Source organism: Patiria miniata, unplaced genomic scaffold (assembly GCF_015706575.1).
Source record: "Patiria miniata isolate m_02_andy unplaced genomic scaffold, ASM1570657v1 HiC_scaffold_17, whole genome shotgun sequence".
In the NCBI taxonomy this organism is placed as follows: Eukaryota; Metazoa; Echinodermata; class Asteroidea; order Valvatida; family Asterinidae; genus Patiria; species Patiria miniata.
This window is the reverse complement of record NW_024037055.1, coordinates 5,613,128-5,638,018: the sequence shown is the minus strand read 5'-3', so window position 1 is coordinate 5,638,018 and position 24,891 is coordinate 5,613,128. Positions and strand designations below refer to the sequence as shown.

At 39.0% G+C, this 24,891-nt stretch overlaps 4 protein-coding genes across 7 annotated transcripts; 3 read left to right on the top strand and 1 right to left on the bottom strand.

Moving 5' to 3' along the window:
- Positions 1-1,092: 1,092 nt before the first annotated feature.
- Positions 1,093-7,909, top strand: LOC119723615 (2-acylglycerol O-acyltransferase 2-A-like). The gene is made up of 5 exons (XM_038194359.1): positions 1,093-1,341; positions 2,061-2,581; positions 3,006-3,180; positions 5,281-5,480; positions 7,160-7,909. Exons 1-5 carry the CDS (start codon positions 1,304-1,306, stop codon positions 7,312-7,314), a joined length of 1,089 nt encoding a protein of 362 aa, XP_038050287.1. The 5' UTR covers positions 1,093-1,303; the 3' UTR covers positions 7,315-7,909.
- Positions 7,910-9,325: 1,416 nt separating this feature from the next.
- On the top strand, positions 9,326-15,273 carry LOC119723613 (2-acylglycerol O-acyltransferase 2-A-like). 2 transcript variants are annotated; one of them, XM_038194357.1, is made up of 5 exons: positions 9,326-9,736; positions 10,559-11,055; positions 11,797-11,971; positions 12,741-12,940; positions 13,665-15,273. In XM_038194357.1, exons 2-5 carry the CDS (start codon positions 10,575-10,577, stop codon positions 13,817-13,819), a joined length of 1,011 nt encoding a protein of 336 aa, XP_038050285.1. In that variant the 5' UTR covers positions 9,326-9,736; positions 10,559-10,574; the 3' UTR covers positions 13,820-15,273. The 2 variants fall into 2 exon arrangements, with proteins under 2 accessions (XP_038050285.1, XP_038050284.1); XM_038194356.1 differs by having other exon boundaries at positions 9,327-9,665.
- A 396-nt stretch (positions 15,274-15,669) lies between these two features.
- On the top strand, positions 15,670-21,618 carry LOC119723612 (2-acylglycerol O-acyltransferase 2-like). 3 transcript variants are annotated; one of them, XM_038194354.1, is made up of 5 exons: positions 15,670-16,067; positions 16,565-17,170; positions 18,005-18,179; positions 18,837-19,021; positions 19,784-21,618. In XM_038194354.1, the coding sequence occupies exons 2-5, from the start codon at positions 16,624-16,626 to the stop codon at positions 19,936-19,938; spliced, it is 1,062 nt and encodes a 353-aa protein (XP_038050282.1). In that variant the 5' UTR covers positions 15,670-16,067; positions 16,565-16,623; the 3' UTR covers positions 19,939-21,618. The 3 variants fall into 3 exon arrangements, with proteins under 3 accessions (XP_038050282.1, XP_038050283.1, XP_038050281.1); XM_038194355.1 differs by having other exon boundaries at positions 15,670-16,072; positions 16,591-17,170; XM_038194353.1 differs by having other exon boundaries at positions 15,671-16,072; positions 16,571-17,170.
- Positions 20,568-24,880, bottom strand: LOC119723614 (A-kinase anchor protein 14-like). Its single transcript, XM_038194358.1, has 4 exons — positions 24,745-24,880; positions 23,675-23,957; positions 22,787-22,966; positions 20,568-22,348 (listed from the first exon to the last, which is right to left on the bottom strand). The coding sequence occupies exons 2-4, from the start codon at positions 23,930-23,932 to the stop codon at positions 22,211-22,213; spliced, it is 576 nt and encodes a 191-aa protein (XP_038050286.1). The 5' UTR covers positions 23,933-23,957; positions 24,745-24,880; the 3' UTR covers positions 20,568-22,210.
- Positions 24,881-24,891: the final 11 nt, after the last annotated feature.

The window sequence follows — 24,891 nt, the reverse complement described above, 5'->3', positions numbered from 1 at the left end:
TTCCCAGTCACATTTGAAGAAAATATGGCTGCCCTGTGACTGTGACCCATGAGCCAATCAAATTGCAGGATGGATAAGTGCCTTTCTCATTGGCTGAAGGAAAACTGAAAATTTGAAAAAAACAATGTTAAATACTCAAGGACCAATTCTTGCCCAGTGCTGTGGTATTGAAATTATTAAAATTTATTGAAAATATTTACTACTATAATTCTTGAAGTTTTTTCCCGTCCAGCTTGAGATAATTTTGTCCTTTTCATTCTTTTGTGGTTTTTCATTTTCAAGCATAAGCAACAAAACGTTTGAACAAAACAAAATTAATATCTTCTTTAAAAAGTGTTATTTAATCTCAGAATTAGGCTTTGAATGGTTTTGTGATTTGTTTTAATACTTACAAGACGTGCCAGTAAATAAAGTAGTTTGATTCAAACTTCTTTCTTTTTTTTTCTTTTTTTTAAAGTTCCATCCAGATTTAGTACATGATTTGGTTTTTTTTCAAAAAGAATACATTGTTTCATGTAACTGATAATTCAGACTGATATGTCCGTTGCCTCCAAGTCTAAATTTTGAACTGATCGGTATTTTGGTTGTTTTTTTACAAAATAACACAATTCAATTTATGAACTGCTTTCATTGCAAATAAATATTGAAAGTTGACTTTCATTAAAATTGTTATTTTTATCGTTCATTATTTCATTAAAGATGATGGGAACGAATTTTAATATTTTTCCAAAATTCTTGGACAGAACTCGAAATAGGTCCAAGTTTGAGACAATTTTTTCAAACTCTGCAGCATTTTCCAATTGACATTGGCGCACTTTTTCTAACCACGCCCATTCCCCCCTCCCCTTTCAAACTTCAAGTTTGAAAGATTGGTTTGAATATTTTTTACCACTTTTAAACTGTGAGTACCTTTTTTTCCGAATATTTTGGGGTCTTTTTAAACACGCGTTTGAAAAGGCGACAGGGTGTGTTACTTAGGCCTCTTCTTAAAGCTAAAAAATATGTTCATAATTCGTATTTTTAATTAACTTGCTCGTACATCATACAGTGGGTGGGATTTTGTCAAATGTGTTCAATAGAGGGCGCACTTACGGTCGATCCATCGATGTGAATATGATTATGAAGGATGAACTTGCGTGTGAAGTTTAATGAAACTTGTTGGAATAAAAGCATGTAAGAGCAATAATTTCCTGATATTAAGAAGCCAGTCCGTAAAAAGTAGGTGCCGGGAAAATTCTGGTTTGGTCTTGGCCAAGGAAGTGTCGATATTTTGAGGTGTTGGTGTGATGGGCGTGTGCACAGAATGGCTGAGCCCGAGGCAGGAACGCAAAAGATGAAAAGGTAGGCGCCCCAGCCATGCCCAGCACTCTCAGCAGAGTCAAATAAATTTGTCATTTAGTTTAGAAATAGGTCAACTTATGGAAAGAAATGTTGCAACCTGACGCCACTTTTTTCTTTATATATCATCTCAATGAAGGTCAGTCATTGCAAAAATGATAAGACCTGAATCTGGGACTGAGAAACATTTCCGATTTTGTTAGGAAATACTTCAAAAAAATCTTGACTCTCCATCAGTCCGTAGGCCTATAGGCCTACTATAGACTTAATATTTGTAGTACACAACCGCTGAAGTGGCGTCAGGTTTCAACTTTTTTCCCCAGTAAATGCTTCAATATTTAACCTGCTAGTGCTAAATTTGACTTTACTTTAGTTTAGGACATGTTATCGCTTTCTGATGGCTGATGACTGATGTGATAGATCACTGCAGGGAAAATTTAGTTATGTCCATGTAGGGCTATAAAATTGTTTCAGTATTCGGTTAAATTTGTTTTGTTCGTCTCTGTGCAATCATGGCAAGTTTAAGATACAAGTCATTGTATTTTCTTGGTTTTTTTTTTTTAGAAAAACTTATTTATTGCTAGGCTACGTTTAATACTCAAAATCAAATGAAGAATGAACCTAAAGTTGCATTCCCCACCCCATGCTATATATATTCGAGTTGTGCCCAACCTAAAATGAGAAACCGTCAGAGTTCCTTTTTTGTTCCCTTTTTTCATCAGCGAGGAGACTAGTTCAGACATGTCAGAGAGTCATGTCAAGGTGATGGGAATGGAGCTAGCACCTCTCCATATCCCCCTCCATCGACGTCTTGAAACTCTCGCCGTCTTACAGTGGGAGCTGACATTCCTCTTGCTAGGCGTCGTCGTTGTCTTGGCGTCAATCTTCTTCCTCTTCACACAGTACTACCCTGTGGTTCTCCTGGCTTATCTCTGGGTTTACTACGATCGCGAGACGCCGCGTAGAGGCGGACGTCGCTACGAGTGGATCCGACGCTGGCGGGTCTGGGTCCACATGAGGAATTTCTTCCCGATTCACCTGATCAAAACGGCCGATTTGGATCCGGGCAAGAACCACTTGCTTGGGTTTCATCCGCACGGGATCATGAGCATGGGGGCTTTCGTCAACTTTGGCACGGAGGCTAACGGGTTCGCTGAGAAGTTTCCGGCAATCAAGCCGTTCGTCCTGACCCTGACAGGATGGTTCAAGTTACCCTTGGCGAGAGAATACATTATGATGGGCGGTAATGAGATTCATTATTATTTTTTTGTTAATTGTACAGTTCAATATTCTGTTCATAGAATCTGTGATCATTTTTTTAGTGCGTAGTGAAGCATTTAAATTTGTTACTTTTATAACGACCATTTGGACCCAAGTAATCGGCCTTAAATTTGCTTTTAATATAATATTTAACTTAATTTATTGAATTATCTTTGAAAATGTTGTCATGAAAGATTTTGAGTGGATTGGTAGAGACGAGAATATTCCCTTTCCCCATAACTGTTTTTTCTTCAATCTTTTTATACAAAATTGACAGTTTTGGAGGGGTGTTACTAAAAAGTTTGATATTGTTTTGATCATTTGACACATTTGAATAAAGTCAAAACTCAAGTTTTTTTATGTTAATGTTAATTTTTTTGTTTTGCTCCAATTTAACTGTTTTTTAGGAGGATGCGATGTGAGCAGGGAGAGTCTTGATTGGTTGCTAGGGCAATCTGGCCCCGGCAACGCTGTCGTCATCGTGGTGGGCGGGGCCACTGAGTCGCTGGAGGCCCAACCTCATAGATACGTGGTTTACTTGAACAGACGGAAGGGGTTCATCAGAAAAGCTCTTCAACATGGGTAGGTTTTGGTCGCCTTAATCCTAACCCCCTAGGCATTTTTGCTAGGATGCAACCTCAATCCTCAGTGCAAAATCCTCCAATTGCCTGCATGTGAAAATTGCATACAGCCTTAGTCATCCGAAATCCTCCGTTTTTCTTGAATGTGGTCCTTGGAGGGGTGACCACTGCCTCAATCCTGCAAAATCCTCCGGCAATCACTGTCAGAATGTTGAGGCAGAGCCAGTGACAGCCTGGAGCAGTGCGGAGGATTTCAAGTATAATCTAGGCCCAAATTTATGCACGGCTGAGCATAAACAGCACAAGGTCCGGCCCAAGACCTTGACACCGTGCATCCTCCAAAATCAGCCGCACAGTTTTGCCATATAGCCTTAATCCTGCAAAATCCTCCATTTTGCAAAGAGGATTTGTGAAGGTTAGGTTTAACTCTTATCCCCTTGATGAATTTTCTAGGAACCTTCTTCACTCTTGCAAAATCCAACACTATATGGTAAACTCAACACCCAAACTCTTGGCCTCTGATTATGGTGGTATGCCTGACCCCATGGTTTACTAGTGCAATACTCACTCCAACAGAATCAAACAAAATAGTTGGATATTGAAGGGTTGGGATGGTTAGGGTTTAACCCTAACCGCCCTGAATCCTCCAAAATCCTTTTTGCAAATTGGAGGAATTTGCAGGATTGAGGTTACATGGCCAAATAATGAAAGGTTTGCGGAAACACCATGTGCGAATAATTTCTCAACTAAGAGAATGGTTCTGAAAAGAACCAGAGGTATAAACTCGACGTTCCGGTCAGTATGCTCTGACCGTCTTCAGGAGAGTGCCTAAACTCTAAGAAAGTGAATACTTAAGTAGCAAAAGGTGAAATCAATGGAGTGTGAAGTTGCATCCTGTGAGGATGCCAAGTAGACAGGATCCCTGAGCAAGCTTAGTGCCCACTGAAGTGGAACAGTAGGGTTGCAGTGTCAGTGGAGGGAGGACCTAGGGTATAGGAGACCCATCAGTCTAAGGTAGTAGCTGAGGACCTAGGGTATAGGAGACCCATCAGTCTGGAGAAGTGGGAGCCAGATGTCGTTGAGATGAAACCCGATGTCTTGCGGAACTGTGTTGTGCTTGCGGATCTCGATGGCTTCCCGTATACGTCTTGGATGCCAGAACTGGATCGATGCGATGAGTTTGGCCGCATCCCAATCAACTTTGTGGTCGTTGATGTGGGAATGTTTGACAATGGCCGATTTGTCAAAATCCCCTCGCCGTCCATGTGCTCTGTGTTCCTTGAGCCTAGTGGGAAGGTTCCGACCGGTTTCGCCGATGTAGACTTTGCCGCATTCGCATGGAATGCGGTAGACTCCCGGCTTGGAAGAGGAGTTCGTTGCTGATTTCGGAGTACGCACTGTGTCAAGGTCTTGGGCCGGACCTTGTGTTGTTTATGCTCAGCCGTGCATAAATTTAGTCCTTGATTATACTTGACATCCTCCGCACTGCTCCAGGATGTCACTGCCTCTGCCTCAGCCTATTGACAGTCATAGCCAGAGGATTTTGTAGGATTCAGGCAGTAGTCACCCCTCCATGGACCATATTCAAGAGACAACGGAGGAATTTGCAGGATTGAGGCTATATGCTATTTTTCCATGAGGCCAATTGGTGGATTTTGCAGGATTGAGGCTACATCCTAGCAAAAAGGCATAGGGAGTTAGGGTTAAGGGACAGTCTCAAACTTGATACTTCCCATTTTTTCTTTCCGTGTTTCCGACAGCAAATTTAAGCTGGAAAACAATGGGAACTTTACACTACAATGTAGGTGTGTCAATATGTAGAACGGGTTTTGTTCCAAATAGTGTTCAAATTATGAGATGCTTCCTGATTTATTGATAACGCAAATTTCCTTGTCCAAAAAACTTGATATCTACCATACATGTAGAATTTGAAAGGTTGTCCCTGCTTCAATTATTGGGATGTAAATTCATACATTCAGTTAAAAATATGCATCGTTTATAATCAAACTTTTAAATTTTCATCCAAAATGAAGTAGCCTAACTTCTTTTTTTTCGTTATTGCAGCTTTGAAATATTTTGTACACGTTTTTGTCATTTTCAGTGCTAGTCTGGTGCCGGTGTACTCCTTTGGGGAAACTGATGTCTACGTGCAGCTTCCCAACCCACAGGGTTCATTCTTGAGGAAACTCCAAACCAGACTGACCAAAGCGATTGGGTTCGCTCCGCCGATATTCCACGGCCGTGGAATCTTCAACTACTCCATGGGACTGTTGCCCTACAGGAAACCCATATACACCGTGGGTAAGTTGCTGGGTGTCTGGTTGTTCGAATGGAAGGCTGTAGTCGTCTTGTCTGTTTGTTCATCTATTTGTTTGTCTGTTGCTGGCTGGAGAAATGATTGGTAGTAGTTGTAAAGTCTGTCACGAGCAAATGTGGCCTATTAGGCCGACGTTTATGTCCGATTTCAGTAGCATGAAATGACTGAGAATATTTCTATTCCCCCTGGATGGGATGCTAGTCCATCGCAGGTTACTCCCCAGCTAATGCCGGTACCCATTTACACTTCTGGGTAGAGAGAGGCAAGTAGGGTGAAGTGGCTTGCCCAAGGACAAAAGCATATGACCAGCAGCTGGATTTGAACCCCTGACCCTCTGATCATGAGTCACGAACCCTAACCACTAGGCCACACCCCCATACAAATTATTATTGGAGAAATGATTGGGCATTGAAATTTCCTACAAACTGGCTTCACGCATGTGACATTTGTTCATTGAAAGACCAATCATGTATTTGTTGACCTTGTTACTACATATTAGGGGTTTCCATCGGATACCTGAGTACCCGACCGCTGATGTCAGGAAACAGTTCCAGCTTATGGGATCGGGTACCCATAACCAACCATACAAATTACTTTTAGTAACTTTTAAAACAATAAAAAAAGAAAGGTTTTGAATGTCATTTGTGGGGAATTTTCAAAAATGAAAACCAGTCTGCATGGAAAACCAAAACAGATTCCACGTTTATGTGTTTAATTTAAGGTGCGACAGATGACGCTCGCAAAAGTTGCACTTTACACTGTAAAGCTATAAAGCCCTTCAGACAACCGCCGGGAATTGAATCTTTGGGTTGGGTAAGGGGTTTCTTTCACCGGTGCCCGTGCACCTGTGTTTTATCACAATAGGGTTCCCCGGTTCCCGTACTACCCGCAAATGCACTTCACTACCACATGTAGACGTTCTTGTAGCAGATTTGTCTCTTTGAGCTGAATTTCCCCAAGTCCGACACTAATAAATCCCCTGTAGCCAAAACTGAAGAGCAGCCGACGTTTAGAAACATCCCATGCCATAAATTAATCACCGTCAAATTGCCTACCTGCAGACAGACAAACATACATAACGACCTCTTAGACTTTGGATCATTTACACTGCTGTGATAGCAAGCAGTGGTCCTTCTGTGGCTGAGATTACAGACGTGTTCGTTTGACCTTTCGGTAATTATTAATAAGGAGGCGACAAAAGTCGTTAAGATAAACCATGTCTGGCCAATAGAGGGAGCCGTTAGTATTCGTGGCGACGTAGATAGCAGCTCAGCCAATGAGAGGCATTCTGGTAAAATGAGACGTAGCTGGGCACAAGCCGTTGTGGAGAAAAATGTAAAATACTGAACCAGCTAAACTGGTTCCCTTACCCGACAATTCCCCAACGTCTATAAATTACTCCACTTCATCTGAAGTAGGGTCAAGACTACAAGAACAGTTTTTTTGTCATGGTTTGTCCAGCATCTATGACCACAAAACTCTAAACAGGTCAGTGTGACAATATTTGCTATAACATACTAACCCCACCCCAAAATCCATCCATTTCTGAAAATTACAGCAAAAGCAAATGTTGAACATAACCTTTAAATTACAAATGTTTATATTTATAAAGAGTTATTTGCATTGTCTATGTGTATTTGTTTGTTTGTTTACTTTTTTTCAGTTGGTAAGCCGATTCCCCTTGAGAAGAACCCGAGCCCGACCCAAGAAGAGATCGACAAAATTCATGCGGAATACGTCGCATCCTTGGTGGCGCTGTTCGATGAGCACAAGACCAAATATGGCATCGAGGAGAAGGAAACGCTGAACGTGATATAGAGAGTGAGACCAACCAACAGTCGGAGACAAACAGCGGTTGTGGTAGGCTTGACTCTTTAACCTTTAAAGCCAAGAACCAGGAACGAAACGGAAACCAACGGAAACCGAGACGCTGTACGATTTAAATAATTAACCCGATGAATAAAAAGAAAAACTCTGTGCATTTAATTAGTATAACAGAATCATAGTTACAAATCACAACCATTGAAATCCTAAGATATTTATATCATGTGAAGTAAAAAATAATATTCTGAAATAATGTTTGTATTTGAGTGATTTAAAGAAGTGATACAGATTTTTTTTGTTATACATATTCTAAAATATTAGCAGCGTAGTTAAAACGAAGAATATAAGTTGTGTGTATATGTACATGTACTAAATCCCATGCATGCCTAGTTGGAAGATCATTGTGCCAAGCTTTGTAGCAATTATTTTTCATCACAGAACCATCTACTGCAAATAATATTTTATAACAAATTAACTTTAAATATGAAAGAAAATAACTTTAAATCATATTATATTTGCAAATAATTACAATTTGGTTTTTTTTTAAGTGCAAAGTATTAATTTATCAATTTCTTATCGTTGATTCAAATTTTTTTTTTTTTTTTTCAAAATTTAGACGAATTTAAAAAAAAGGAGAAAATTTTACGAGAAGGCTGAAATAAGAAAATTTAATAATGCAATTATGATATCAATTTATATGTTAATATTTTTTAAATGCAATAATGCGTTTACAAGCGTTTTAAGCGTGAAAAGCACGTACCGGCTGCAAAAGATACTGACAATTTGGGGAACCACCAACATAGGGCTGGATAGCTCAGTTGGAACGGCAATCCGGAGGTTGCAGGTTCAAGCCCCGCTCCAGTCAATTTCTTTGTTCAACTTTTTTTTTAAAAAGTTGAAAACTTAAGAATTTTAGTCACTGCAAAGCCCATTTACTGTACATTTGTTTGTTTGGTTTTTTAAACATGTAGCAGGGTTTGAGCAACAAAAAAAAGAAGCCTTCAATGCAGTTTTCTATAAAAAAAAAATTAAAAAGTAAATGAAGAAAATAATATACAGAATTCTGATAGACCTGTAATATTCTATCACTTGTATAGAACGATAGTTTTCTGTAGAGCCTGTTGTATTTTCTTGCAATAACTTCGCATTGTCTTTCGCCGCTTTGTTTGCAGTGTGTTTTGCTTGTTTCCACGGTGCTTTTAGTTTTAGAGCAGGGTGTACTTTGTCTTTATTTTTTCAGTCGTATCCGAGAAATTGAGATTACACTACTTTTAGTTTCAGACTACAAGTTCGATTGAAAAAGAAATCAGCTAACTTGTCTCATAGCTCCATGGTTGTCTAGAGACACTTTTGAAATTTATCATTGTTGTTCCTTTTTTTCAGGGAATTTTACTCCCCCCCCCCCTCCCCTTAACCATTAAAAAACCCCAGAATTGAGTGTGCTATTATGCTCTCATGGCGTTATGTGCAGAAAATAAAGCCAAAGAAAATCGAAAAAGGTTTTTGTATAATTCATCCCTTCAATCCTCAACTTTGTTGTTCTCAGACGGTAGAAACTGATTTTCTTGCTTATATTGCAAACCTTTCTCAGAACTTGTACATTTTTGATTTGCAAGTTAAAAAGTCGTATTTAATCTTTACAATGTAACAGAGCCTTGTGACGTATCCATGTTAATACTTGGTTGAAATAATAATAATAATTGTTGTAAAAAAAACAAGTTGGAAAACTAGTAATAAACCAAAAACGGACGAAAATAATTGAATATTTTCATTGATTACATTTTATCTTATTTGGTAGTTCATAAATTGATTTGGAGGAATAAGGCCCCTGGCCTTACTTATTTAACTCTTCAGCGCAATCTTCCCATTTGAAGGGGAAAAATCCACTAGCCAGTTGAAAAGAATTTAAGTTTTAATTTTGCAAACGCTGTTATTGATATCACTAGCCACGCCCCCATTTTAATTTGAACAGTCTATCTACCACACGTGCGCGCTAGTACTTCGTCGCGTCTAGGGGCTAGGGTTGACCTGGGCGCACGGTTGTTGTGTGCAATCTCTATAGTTTTATTTTCTAGTTTACCTAAGGTACAAAGATCGTTTGCTGATGACACCTGCGGTAGTGATAGCATTATCGAAGCAGTCTATGGGGTGGGCGTGTATAATTGCTGGGATAACAGATTAAAATAATAAAAAAACTACTGTGCTGGTAATTCGTTGATCATGATGTCTGCTGTTGAGAATGTAGTCGGGCTCTTCATGTGTCATTGTGAGTAGTAGGTGTGAGGAGACGATGTACCATCCAGCTGTGCAGACGATTTAATTTGGAAATCAGACAAGTGATTTCGGTAAGAAAACTTATGAACATTTTTCAGTTGTTTTGTTGTAATTTTGAAGGAACCTTTTGCATTTCTTGTGTGTAAGTAGTGTGCTTAGTTTTCTGTCTTTCATAATCATGATAATGATGAAATCTGAAATATTTTTAAAGGCAAGTTTCAAGTTTGTGCAAAAAACAAGTGTAAACTTCCTAGAGAGTGGCGACCATTGACCATGGTGACAAGATCTTGGATCTGTATTGTCCGAGTTCCATTGTCTGTTGCTGTGTTGTTGCACTTGCAGCAGAAATTTTCAAAGAACGAGCAAAGAAATTGAGTCTATGACCTGGGAAAATTAATTTAAACATTTACGGTGAGTTTTAGCATTGACAATTGACATCAGATTTCTAATTCACTGTTCACTGAAAAAAAAAATGACTACATGCAGACAAAACCATTTCTGGAAAGAATGTTGCAACCTGACGCTACTTCAGCAGTTGTGTACAAAGTTATGGAGAGTCAAGAAAGTATTTCCTAACTGGAAATGTTTCTCAGTCCCAGATTCATGTCTTATCATCATTTTTGCAAAGACTGACCTTCATTGAACCTGAAGAAAAAAAGCAGCGTCAGGTTGCAGCATTGGGAATGGGTATCCCGAGCTACAGTCAGTAACCCCTGTTTTGTATAAATCGTGCTATATCCAAATGAATACTAAAGCACGATGAAATGTAGCAGAAACATCTGCAGTATGATCTGTTACTCTGAGGATTTGATGACGTCACACTTTGTTTACACACTGCTCTGTGGACTGTGGGCCCCCACTGGCTCTATAGGAAAGTGCACATGTAAACAAAGGTGGACGTAATCTGTACAGGGGCTTATTCAGTGGTATTATTTCACAGACTTTTGGTGATTTTTTTTTCTAGATTGACTTGAATCAAGATGGCATTGGAGTTCGCCCCTCTCAACATCCCCTTCCATCGTCGTCTGGAGACTCTAGCCGTCATCCAGTGGTGGTTCACCTTCCTCTTCCTTGGTTTGACGTCGTGTATTATCTTCGCGTATCTGTTCCTCTTTACGTCCTACTACTGGGTCACCCTGTTGGCCATCTTGTGGGTAATCTACGATCATAAGACCCCGAGCCGTGGCGGCCGACGCAGCGGCTGGCTACGCAGATGGAAAATCTGGGTCCACATGAGGAACTTCTTCCCGATTCAGCTCGTCAAAACCGCCGACTTGGATCCTAAGAAGAATTACCTGCTTGGGTTTCACCCCCACGGCATTATGGGTGTCGGGGCATTCGTGAATTTCAGCACCGAGGCGACTGGTTTCAGCGAGAGATACACGGGAATTACGCCGTATCTTCTGACGCTGAGCGGTTGGTTCAATTTCCCAGTGACGAGGGACTACATTATGATGTCAGGTAGGTGAAGGTTTCATATTATAGAATTTCTTTTTTTTTCCCCCGGGCTTTCAAGCCAGACAAGGGGATATTGCGATGGTATATTCCTTCTGTGTGTCTGGGTGTTCCATGTCACTGTAAGTTCAGTCATCGATCTTAACCCAACTTGAAAGGTGGTCTGTGGAGAGAAGGCCGACGTAAAAAAAAATCCTTTCCAATATGGATATTTACGAGGTCTCTGGAGAGCTCAGCTCAGTATTACTTATGACTTTAATATATTCTAGTCCGGTGTCTCACCCAAACTCCCCATTCAACCCAAACACCCCATTCAACTGAGAACTGGTACCTGCCGGGTGGACAATCAAGGCCCTCACTGAAAATTGTACTAACTGCCTGTATGTACATGTACACAAACTGCATGGATGCCAGGGGATAGTGCAAGTTTTACTTGCAGCATTTTTAAGTTCTTCGCAAAAACCCATCATACAAGGTTTTTTTTTTCTAGATGGGCAAAAGTGGTCACATTCCTTCAACAATTTGAGTCGTTTTAATTTGTTTTATGTTAATGTCATTGTTACACCATATTGTCATATTTCTTGATCATCAGTTAAAAAATAGCTTAAATTGAATTGATACTTGTTGGTTAATTTAATTGTATATTCTATTTTAAACTATGAGAAATTGGTGAGAACTCCTGAAAGAAAAGAAGAAGAGGATAATTTTAATCGCCCATTTGTTTAGGTTTTTTTTTTTTAATTCCAGGCCTTTGTGATGTCAGCAGGGACAGTATAGATTATCTGCTCGGTCAGTCAGGACCTGGTAACGCCGTTATCATCGTTGTGGGCGGAGCTACAGAATCTTTGGAGGCGCACCCGCATAATTACGCTATCTACTTGACAAAAAGGAAAGGCTTTATCAAAAAGGCTATCCAACATGGGTGAGGAGAAGTTTAAAATCGACCCCATAAACATTATTAATTACTTCAACTCTGGAGAAATTTACAAAGTTTGATTAAATTTTAATTTTAGCTGTTATAGCGAGGTTCAAGCTTTGCTCCAGTCAATTTCTTTGTTCAACTTTTCAAAGATTGTTATCCCTTTGTGGTTCATTTGAAAATTCGTAATAAAAAGCCGTATTCTCTCCAAGCAATCTCCGTTTGCTATTTCCCAGGTCTGCATCGTGACTTTGGGCGTGATCCCTGGTTGCATGGCATATATATGGGTTGATGGCTTTTGACTAGCGCCCCTTGAACAAAGTTTTAACGAATTGGGGAACCGCCAACATAGGGCTGGATAGCTCAGTTGGTAGAGCACCGGAACGATAATCCGGAATTCACATAGGTTCAAACCCTGTTAGGGTCATACGGGTTTGTGGCTTCTGACTAGCCCTCCTTGAACAAAGACATGGACGATTTTGGGAACTGCCAACATAGGGCTGGCTGGATAGCTCAGTTGGTAGAGCACAGAACGGTAATCCGGAGGTCACAAGTTCAAGCCCCACTCCAGTCAATTTCTCCGCTCAACTTGTCAAAATTTGTCATTTTAGGTTTTATTGCTTTTCCTGTAATTGTTTTGCTCAACCTAATATTTGTATGTTTTGTTACATTTATCACCAAATGGAAAGTTCACAAAAATATTCAGAAATTCCCAAACATGTTTAAAAAGATCACTTCAGGAAGATCACTTGGATATTATTTCTTTATTCAGCGCTTGTCTGGTTCCCGTTTACTCCTTTGGAGAGACGGACATCTTTGAGCAAGTCGCCAATCCAGAGGGATCCTTTCTCAGGAACTTGCAGACTCGCTTGACCAAGATGATTGGCTTTGCGCCTCCCATGTTCCACGGGCGAGGCATCTTCAATTATAGCGTTGGGTTCCTGCCTTATCGCAGACCCATATACACTGTCGGTAAGTACCGTAAGAGAGACTACAGCAAAGTTGGGATCAAAGTCATCGCAAGTCGTAAAATTTACTATGACTAGAGCATTCCAGTGTCATTGTTTATTGTGATTTGAGTTGTGATTGACTTGTGATCTACTTGTGATTTGAATTGTGATTCGACTTGTGATTGACTTGTGATTGACTTGATACTGACTTGTGATTGATTTCCGATCGAATTGTGATTTGACTTGTCATTGACTTGCGATTTGACTTGTAATCGACTTGATTTGACGTGTAATTTCACTTGTGATTGACTTGATACTGACTTGTGATTGATATCTGATCAACTTGTGATTTGACTTGTGATTGACTTGTGATTTGACCTGTGATTTGACTTGTGATTGGAATTGTGATTGACTTGTGATTGACTTGTGATCTACTTGTGATCGACATGTGATTTGACTTGTGATCGACATGTGATTTGACTTGTGATTCCTTGAGATTGCCTTGTGATTGATTTTGATCGACTTACAATTTGTCTTGTGATGTGATTCATTGATTAGAAATCACGAGATAAGGTTTCCATGGTAGCGGGAAACTTGCCATGTTAAAAATAGAACTTTAAACCTAGATGATCATGGAAAGAATTTATCCTTTATCATATTACCATAGCTTACTTGTCACCGTATTAAACACCATTTCAGTCCGATAAGCTGTGCATTTTTCTTTCGTTTTGTTTGTTTATGTTTAGTTGGAAAGCCAATTCCGGTCGAGAAGTCACCGACTCCATCACAAGAAGAGATTGACAAAGTTCACCAAATGTACATTGACTCTCTGAAGGAACTGTTTGAAGAAAACAAAACCAAGTACGGCGTTGAGCCTCACGAAAAGTTGGTGATCATTTGAAGAAATTGAAAGATTTTAAGGACTCCCAGAGTAAGAAAAGTCATGATGTAATTAAACAAAATTATTAATGTTAACGTTCCAAACGAGATGTGATTTCCTGTTCAGAATGGGTAAAGAGATGAATTATTTTTTAAATTGAGATTTAAAATCAAGTTTCATCTATACATTGTCATAGTTTTTTAAACAAAAAGTAGCAGGACGAACTTAAACTTAGAGATTTAGATGTGATTTTGGAAGCCCGTGGATGAAAAATTATATGGAAATCACAGTGTGGAAATTTTAATATTTGTTGTATCAGAGAGAGTATTTTCTAATATGTGACATTATATTAATATATTGCTAGTACGTGTGCTGTAATGATATCATGGTTAATGAATAACGCAATTGATGTAAATGTTGTTTCCTGTGCACCATTGTGTATTTAATGATATGCATAATTATCATTGCAAATTGTATAAAATCTTGTCCATATGTATGTACATTTTTTAATTTGCCCAGAAATGCAAACAAGGTGATATTTTTATACAAACATTATTTACCAAATATCATATCAAAAATAATTTTTAAAATGATCTTCTGTTACCAAAGATAGTGAATATTTTTCCTGAAATTAAATTTTACGTTCGAGGCTTTTACTGCAGACGAATAATCTTGCTTGCCATAGTACTAGCTCCCGATAGCTCCTAACCAAAGATCAATAACTTTTTCAAGTGTGCAATCAAATTCCAGTGTTTCATACAACTGCTAGATAAAAGTTTGAATTCTGATATAATTTAGATTAGTATTGCATTAGTATTACAGAGTGGAATTAACGGTCTACTATTCCAGACAACTGATATTTTTCTTTCTTTGTGTAAACCTAAGATGAAAACAACACAAATATGCAAAATCTAGAGACTTCTAAATCACTCTAGTTTATAATGAGAATAATGATGAGTTCGTAGATGAAAATTGAATTTTGAGTTCAGGTATAATTTACTTTATAATGATAGGTTCCTAACGTATACGTAAAAGAGCAAGATTTTGTTACCAAGTTTTTCTTACTTTTTTACACTTACGATTAGATGAACACAACACTTAAAAAATATCTGGTAAACTTCTAAGTTTCATAGTTGGCAGATCTCTTAGATATTTTTTTACCGATAACCATATTCGCTTTTTGTGCTTTTGTACGAATCAATGCTATACTGCATAGCATCGGGATAACATTGCTTTCGAGAAAACAATAATAAATAAAAAGAAGGGAGAATCGTTGTGATGTCACGGTGACGTCATTCGCATTAAAAAACAAAAACGCCCTTAGCAGAGTTTGTTTGTCCTTACACGATTGTTCATTGAATAAATAGCTTACATGTATTACGTTGAAGTCAAAACTTCACGAACAGTTTAAATAATTTTTCGTATTCAAAACCTACATCCATGAATAAATTGTTGCCCTATATTCTTAAGTTTTTCCATCGTGTACAATATGGGACTGCTTCGCGATCTACCTGAAAGGAGGGAAGTTGACTTCAGTTTGTCAGAGTTTGACTTCTTTAGTCTAACTGATAACCTAGCTAATAATACCTCGTACTTTGAACAATCAGCACCCATAATTTTGCAATAACAGTACTGACAAGGGGAAATTTACAATGTCGAGTGATATTACAGTCATCAAAACACGCAACAGCCGTCTGGTACACGTTATCTCGATCGACCTGTCGTTTCGTTTGTATACAAATGAGCAGGGCTTGCGCGGTGGTCCAGGGACTTTGGAAATGTTGATTGTTTCCGAGAGTTGAACAATGGAAAACAGCCGTCGGGTACTAAGCCGCGAACTTTAACATTGTTGATGTCAAAATTTTGTGGTCAACACGATGTTTGCGCAATCTTTGGTTTCGAGATGTTATCTTTGTTATTGCTCGGATTTTCAACAGCTGTAGCTGTGTGTTGCAATCTGTTTTGATATAGAAGTTGCACAGGAGAGTTTCGATTCAGTTATTTCCTATATTTGTCAAGTTGAATTTCGCAAATTCAGCTGGTTTTGTGCAACTCTTCAACATCGAATTTCTACGGCTTCAGACGCACGCTTGGAATGACCTGTTAAAACTCTGAAAATGCCGTGCTACTTATAATTGTGGTAAAAAGCAGTGAAACGTGACAAAGAACTGCAGCTGATGACAGTTATATGTCGAGTTTAAGTTTGTGTATAAAGAAGGAGAACTAGGAAAAACCTTGCATTTCTGCAGGTCGAGGTGTCGCGTAAAGGTTAAGGTAAGTAAACGTGTTTTCATGCTGGTATTTATAAAAACAACGAATTTTTATTGTATTTTTTCTCAATTATTTTCTCTATGAAAATGCATGTTTAGCCAATTTTGTTGACAGATCCCAGTTGTTTAAGTTAAACTTTTGTATCAAATTCGTAGGCATTTCAATATTGTTCCGGCATGAGTCTGTTGGCGCGTTTTTGTATTGATTTCAATTAACGGACTACAACTATTGGGAAATCAACGTTATCAACACTGCGTGTGAAATCAATGTAAACCTACATTATCTTCTTTATTGGCTCACTGAGTGGATTTCAATGCTTTGTCAAATATCAGTTTCTCTCTGTTATCTCCTGTCACATTGCAGTGCCATGTGAAACTGAAGGAGTGTATGGTCCCTTTGTAAACAAGTACTTAATTGTTCCATCATGATTAGAGTAACACATGCATCTTGACGTAAATGCACTTCTAAAACCAAAAACTCCCAATTTTTCTTTTTTTACAGCGAAATATTGATATATTCAGCTGATTTTCTGTGAGGTTGAAGCCACCGTTACCATGGATACGGCTCTAATGGTGGAATATTCCAAGGAGTTGAAGAAACTCCGATCTCGAGTCGACTCCGCCTCCGTCACCTTCCAAGTCAACTTCTTAGAATCCTGGACACGCCTCTTGGAGGCGCTCTCCTGCCTCCATTACGTCACCACCTTCATCTTCGTCGGCCATGTCAGCCTCGCTATCATCGTCTACCTCCTCTTCACCGATTTCTACTGGGTGTCTCTGATCTACATAGCCTGGCTGGCGTACGATTGGAACACCCCTTGTAGAGGATCGAGGTTGTGGATGTGGGTCCGCCGATGGGAGATCTGGAAGCGAGGCCGAGATTACTTTCCCGTCAACTTGGTCAAGACGGCCGAGTTGGATCCAGCCAAGAACTACCTCATGGGATGCCACCCTCACGGCGTCCTTGTCTTCGGAGGTTTCTTTAACTTCGCCACTGATGCGACTGGCCTGAGCACCGTGTTTCCGGGGATGAAGGTGTTCCTTATGACGTTGCATCAGATGTTCAAGATGCCCGTCTTCAGGGATTACTTCATGCTCTCAGGTAGAACATTTTTGTCTTTCTGTGTTCACCTTACGTCTTACAGATTTGTCCTTTTTGTTGCATTTAAGAAACATTTTGCCAAAATAAAACCGTATCTGTAACTTTCTCGATTTGTGTAACTGACAGGTCGCTCCAATTTGTTTGCTTCAGTTTTTGATCCTGAGAAACGTGTTTACCGCGCAAATGGAAATGAAACAAAATTCAAATGTTGTAGTGTTGTCCGTGGAAAGAATAGATGAAGGGGTTAAAAAATTTAAAGGTAATTTATTTTGCAAATTGATACCATATATCTATTTGGTTTATGCAGACATGCAGACTGTGAAATACAGGGTGAGAAAAAAATAAAACGAAACCCAAATGGCGGAATAAATTTTTGAATGAAGTTTTTCCTGTATCACTTCCAAAATCTAGGACATGAAAGCCCAATCAATGAGCTTTCTTTCAGTACAAGAATCATTCAAATCGCTTATGTATTTTTCAAGTTACGGAATTTTAAACACAACCACCGTTTTAAAGTTCTGTCCACGGATCACAAAAAAGTGTGAGTTCTTTCAGCAAAACGAAAACAATTCAAACACATCCCTATTTGATTTGTTTTCGTTTTGCTGAAAGAACAATTATTTTTTAGTTACATGAGTGATTTGAATGATTCTCATACTAAAAGAAAGCTTAATGACTGGGCTTTCATATCCTAGATTTTGCTACAAGCAACACTTCGTTCAAATCTGGGTCCTGTGATTTTGGTTTCGTTTTGTTACTCACCCTGTAGACAACTCGATCCTTAACATTTTGAATTTTAATTATGACGTTCCTCTTTCACTTATGAATATTCAGGTTCAACGAGTGTCCGTAAGGACAGCATTGAGTGGCTTCTGAGCCAGAATGGCGTGGGGAACGTCGGCGTTGTGGTCGTTGGGGGCGCTCAAGAAGCACTGGACGCGCATCCGGGAGTGCATCGTCTCAGCATCCAAGCCAGGAAAGGATTCGTCAAGTTGGCTCTCGTACACGGGTAATTAAAATTAAAATTAATTAAATTTAAAAAAAAATCATTCATAAAACAGTCGTTATTATAATCGGTGACTTAAACAGAGATTAGATCTTGTCAAAATAAATTGTTAGTTTACTTTAAAGGTAGAGTAGACCATTTGTCATTTGTGCCAATTTTTTTTTTTTTGGTTTGAAGCAACAAAAGTGCTCAAAATCTAAAGAAGGGTGCTTAACAACTAACCTGATGAAGTTTCAGCTCAGTGAATGCTGTATATTCGGAGAAGACAATATTCTAGGATCTCGTTTTCAATTCGAAAGTTGCCGAGTCATGCTTTGAAAGTTGCGCCCGAAATCAGCGTCCGGGACAGGTTCTCAGTCAGTCGACAGCTACGCGATGTCACACCGTGTGCTTTCCAATCATAATTTCGTCAGTTACTTTTTGGATAGCTGCAAAATGATGTACGTGTACTTACCTTTAAATATAATACAGGCCCCTAAACCAATACGAATTTGAACATTTTTTTTTCTAAATAAAGTTTTGAAAACTAAAACAGCTTGTTAACTAATAAAGGTTATTTTGAATGATGGATGCTACTATCCCCCCCCCCCCCACAAAAAAAAAATAGCACGAGGTGAGAAAATAACATTATTTTCATTCAATTATTTTCTGTTCTGACAGCGCCGATTTGGTCCCTGCCTACACGTTTGGTGAAAACAACGCCTACGACCAAATCGCCAATGCTCCGGGGACGAGGTTGAGACGCTTTCAGAATTTCATGACGCAGATTTGTGGCTTCAGTCCGCCGCTCTTCTACGGACGAGGTTTCTCCATACTGCCGTACAGAACGCCCATAACGACAGTCGGTAAGGAAACGATCGTTATAATGATGAAAAGCTAGCTTAGAAATAAACCCAAGTTTCGTTGGTGTTTGCAGCTATCCAAAAAGTAACTGACGATATTCTTGTTGAAAAGCATACTTGATTTAAAGACAGTAATGGCACTAAACTTTCTGTGAAATTATTCTTTCTCTCATTTTGAAGAAAACAATAAAAGAAGGCCATTTCCAACGATGCGTCAGAAGACGCATTTTTGGAAATTCCCGTTTTCAATTTGAGAATGGGTGCGCGTAAGCGTTGACACGACGCACACGCGCGCACGGTTGCTTTTATTCGTCGGTTCAGCGCGCCACATCGCGTAGCTGCAATCGGCTGAATGAGAACGTGTCCTGGACGCTGATTTCGGGTGCAATTAATTTAAAACATGACTCGACAACTTTTGAATTGAAATCGAGATCCTAGATAATTGTTTTTCTCGGAATGTACAGCATTTTCTGAGCTAAAAGTTCATCAGGTTAGTTGTTAAGCGCCCTTCTTTAGATTTGAGCACTTTTGTTGCTTCAAACGAAAAGAAAAAAATGCACAAACGACGAATGATACCGCTGCCGTAACATATCTTGGTAAGGGACTTTAGCTGTTCCTTCGTCCGAATAAGTTCTGCAGTTCAAGACTTGTTTCGGCTGTCGATTGATTTTCTTATATGCCTACGTCCAAGGAAACCAAACTTTCTTTACTTCTATGTCTTCAAAATTTGATTTACCTTATTTTCTCTGTTTGAATTGTGTTCAGTGGGACAACCAATCACGGTGGAGAAAACACCCAACCCGTCACGTGACCAGGTGGAAAGCATGCACGCCCTCTACCTCAAGAAGTTGACCGAGCTGTTTGAGACTCACAAGACTAAACATGGCGTGTCGCCAGAGCAACGCTTAGAAATCGTCTGAAAATAAAGGAAGTGACTTATGGTTCACTGTTTAATAAAAACAAAAATCACCTTTCAGGTGGCGTGTATAGGCCTACGTACAGTTTCACTTTCGGAATAAAACTGACGTAAAACTTTTTTGAAGAAGAGTGAAGCCGCAAATACACAGCTTTTGGCTTGCATAAAGGTTGAAAATGTTTTTGAGAGTGTACAAAAGTCAAAAGCTTTCAATGCACACTGATCAATGCAATTTATATTGGTAATTGAGGGCCTACAAAATGCAGTTTTTATGACCATAAAAAGCGCGAGCAACCAAGCATTCAGTACCGTAACGACTTGGTATCGAGAGGCGCTTTCGAGAAGTTAAACCTGGTCGATCAATGCATGCTGAAATGGACTGAAATGTGTCTTTCGTTTTTCTCAGTGAAAATATAACCTTAAAGCCCTGTACATGTAGCTGACTATAACCATTAGAAAGAGAATTGGCCGTTAAATAAGCTGGAAAAATTAAGCTTAAACGAAGTGTTTGGTATGGGAAAGAAGGGTAGGCCTTCACGGGTTGCATTTTGTACAGTCGTGTTCTTTCTTTGTTCTTTCTGTTTAATAGGACATTTTCTTTCCGTTGTAGATGCAGTGACAATGCGAAAAGGAACGATTTGTAACAAATTTCGTAAACAACCTATATCAGTTACTGCTACTAATTTTAAACTTGTAAACAATTTTATTGTAACAACGACGGAAAACCTTATCGGTCGAAGCGGGTCGAGTGTTCAGCATTGTGCCCATAATATTTCGAGTTGTGGGAACGATAACTGTGTTTACTTTGATAGCCTAGAGTTCGAAGTTTCGTTTGCCGGCATTTTTTTCTAGCGAGCTTTCTAGTAAACTTTATTAACCGGTTGTACAATATAAAGTTTCTTAGTTTTTGTATTCAATAACAAAATCCGGAACCATCCAACGACGGTATGGTACGCAGTATGAATGATCTTCAGCGGTACCACTAGCTGGGTACCACTGTACCGAGATAATCCAACAGGACGTTGTGTGCAGTATACAAGCAGCAGAAAAAATTTACAATCACATTATAGTAATAGCCATTACACAATATGTTTGCATGTACAGTATTCATGGAAAATAGTCTTCAACGTTTTCACACTTTCTTGAAGCCGAAGTTAGACTTCTGATAATGATAAATGCGAACAAGTAGCATTTGAACATGAGAATATTTTTTTCTCTCAACAATTTCGTACCGTGATTTTAACAGTCAACACTAGTTTTTGTTCGATGTCAAGGTATTTATAAGCGGACATTAATATGTACGGTGACTACAGGCCGAACTTTATATTGCACTTGTGTAGGAAAGTGGCATCATCCTTGGAGGTTAGGGGAGTACATGTACCGCTGGTTAAGAAAACGGCAAGACAGTGGAAAGAAGTTATAAAACAATCAGTGGGGAAACAGTACTGCTCCGAGAAGTGCACAAAGTATCAAATCTAGCACAATTACTTTTGTGTTAATTGTTAGTAGTTACTCAAATCGTCCAAGAATACCAAAATTGCTCAGTACCGTTGTATGTTAACACTGTACATGTACACAACTTTATTGATAAAAAAACATTAATCTGAATATATACACAAAAAATATGTACATTTAAGCTTTAGTTTCACAAACACCTGTCTGTGTACGTTTGAGAGACTTTATTTGGTGTGATAGTTGGAAATGAACAGAAATCTTCAACCAAATAACAATTGATATTTTACAGCATTTACAGTACGCATGTAAATAACATAATGAGTACATAACTCACCATCTGTAAATAAATTAATGAAGTATTGAGAAAAAAATGCTTGGTCCCGCCCACAATGTTTAGATATATCCCTCTTTATTGGATTATTAATACATTACAAAAATATCACTGACTGACATGCCACACGTTTTATTCACAGTCGACACAAACACAGGAACAATTGTTACCTAATAGATCAAAAACGAATTGGACATCTTACTCTAGTCTTCCCATTTCTTGAAAATATTTGTATGGGCTTGGGGATAAATTTGAATAATCTCTTTGGATATATGAAGGGAAGATTGGTTAAAAAGCCTGAATATAGGTTATCTTGTGGATTGGCATCAGAAACGACATGCCAGTGTAATTATAATCTTAGACACAGTAAGCCGGAAGCATTGTTTTCATCTCAATGAGACTCCTCAGCTAAAACTTCCAACTTGAAAAGGATTTCGGGGAATTGATTCTTATAAAAAGGAAATGAAAGCGACTTCAGATCAACCCCTCCTCAGAACTGGACGGCCTCCATCATCATAATCTTGCTCTCAATGATGTCTTTAAGCCAACGCTCTCTGAAGCGAGATAGACCAGGTTTGTGGACGAGCTGGTTGGTTTCGAAGACATAGTAGACTTCAACCGGGTGATGCTGATGAGAATAAACATAAAAACAACATGACAAACAGAGTAATGGAAAGAGAAATTGCAAGAATAGATGCGAGGAAAGTATATTTCTGAAGGCTCTCAATTTGGAGAACCCGACACATAAATATCAGCAGAATTGTTCACAAATGCGGCAGAGATAGATTTATATTTGGCAAGGATCAAAAGGTAATTATCCTAATTACTTTTGCAGCAGCCTATTGTTTCAAATGTCCCAACAAGTGTTGTGACTTAAATAATGACAAATAATAATAATAATTAGTATCTGAGAGAAATATGACTACCTCTGAAATGGAATACATTTACAGTGTACAATGTATATGGTTTACGTCGTGTGCTTGCTTCATCACCATTGCGCTTGACCAAGTGATGGACATGATTCTTAAAGACTTTATAGGTTGAGATAATCTGATGACTTTCATACCCCGGGTTTGATCTTGGAGACCTCAATGGTGAAGTAGACACAGGCCGTTGCCCTGGGGATGGGTTTCCTTCTGGTTGGAATGCTCCATCGGACCTGGTAACGATACTTCTTGCTGTATTTGTCGTCCTCTTCTCTCAGGAAATCAATACAGTACAGCCAGCTGGCCTGATATTCCCACGTCTAATGGAAGAACAAAAATGAAAGGTTATTTAAACTATCCAAAGCAATGCTTTGTTCAATTCAACAAGTTCGCCGATTATTACAATTTTGAGGTGCTGTCTTTCCAGTCTAGAGGGTGAGTAAAAAAAAAAAAAAAAAAAAAATGTCGGGACCATTGTTTCAGCGAAGTTCTGCATGCAGCTCTTTCAAAATATAGGAAATGAAAGCCCAATTTACATGCATAAGCTTTCTTTTAGAATTTTATCTTATTTCTTTCTGGTAATAAAACCAAGGATTCCTCGAAAGTACCCTGGGTACTGTAGCTTGAAAGCCTGAAGAAACCCGTAGAGATACAATGAGAAGAAATTACAGTTTGAGAAGTGGGACGAAAAGCCCAGAAGAATATTCTGGCAAAAACCCATGGAATCTGGCAGGGACTGAAAACCCAATCCAAATTATTGGCCCGGGCGGGATTCCAACCCAGCTCACAGCAGTGGAAGGCAAGGAAAGTACTGCCATGCCAACCTGACTGCTGTAAAAGAATCATTCAAATCACGCATGTACTTTTCAAGTTACGGAATTTTAAACACAACCACCATTTTAAAGTTCTGTCCATGGATCACAAAAAGGTAAGTGTTCTTTCAGCAAAATGAAAACAAATCACATAGGGCTGTGTGTGAATGATACAAATTTGAACAAAAACGCAGACAAAATCACAATTTTACCAACCTTGACAAATGCGTTGATTTTCGCCTCTCCCTTCTCTACCGTAAATTCATCAATGGTCATCCATTCAATGTTCTGTACTTCGTGCTCTTCGATTTCTCGGAACAGTAAACTGTCATAGTCCTTCAGGGACGACACTGGCCGACCCAGATCAGACTCGTCGCCGCTGTGAAGATCGGTTATGACTCGTTTGATGGAGTTATCAATGACCAAGTCCACTAGGTTATGAGCCTGGCGTTCTAAACCTGCGAGATCTGTCATCCCGTGTTGGTGGCGTCCGCAGAATCTGTAAAATGGAGAAATTGTACACGTGTATAATTATACTAAGCAATTAGTAGTTATGCCTATGGGCCCCTCTTTTGTTACTTTTAGTCCTTATGTGTTTTTATCATTCCAAATGATTTCTGTAACTTGGCTTAGGAAGGTTCTTTCTTAATGACCTTTTTTGTAATTTTGAAGAGTAGGCCTAGCTTGAGTAACTCCAGCTGACATGTTCCATATTCATGTGAATGAAGATGGAGCATGTCAGCTGGAGTTACTCAAGCTAGAGTAGGCCTAGGTATCCTTCAGTAGAAAAACAAATTTCGAACGCATTTTACAGTTGAAACCATGCAAATCAAGGCGATTCCGCACACTCAAGATGCGTAATTGCGCAATTTGGGGTGCTCGCTATTTTCATGAATTGCATTTTGTCATCTTCGTCGTCGTTTTACCACAAAATTTCCCTCAAAAATCAAACCCCTACCGTTTAGCCACAACACTCCTGTTGGTTTTTTGGTTTAGTGTTTGCTAACTTGTTTCGTTAGTCCACTTACTAAAAAAAAGTGGATTATGTCCGTAACTACACAATTACCATAATTCTAGACACGTGAACAGCACTCAGCAGGCAGAAGGGAAGGAAAAAAAGGTAAAAACTAAAATCAAGTTACAAAAACGATCCCAATTTTATTCCAACTATTCCCAGATTCCACTTGAAGTTGGAGCCAAACAGTCAGGGCTGTTCGTTTCGTTGGGTATTCAAATTGTTTCTTAATGCCAATTTTTATAATTTAATTCATCATTATTTGAGTTACCTGGTCGAAAAAATGTTCAAACTTAGACGATCACAAACTCAGTTCCGCAAAATTGTTGATGGTTGCTGTTGACAACATTGCGCATGTCACTGAGCAGATAGTCGCCGCAGAGCAGCCATTCAGAGGGCTTGTTTTAAAAAGTTCTCT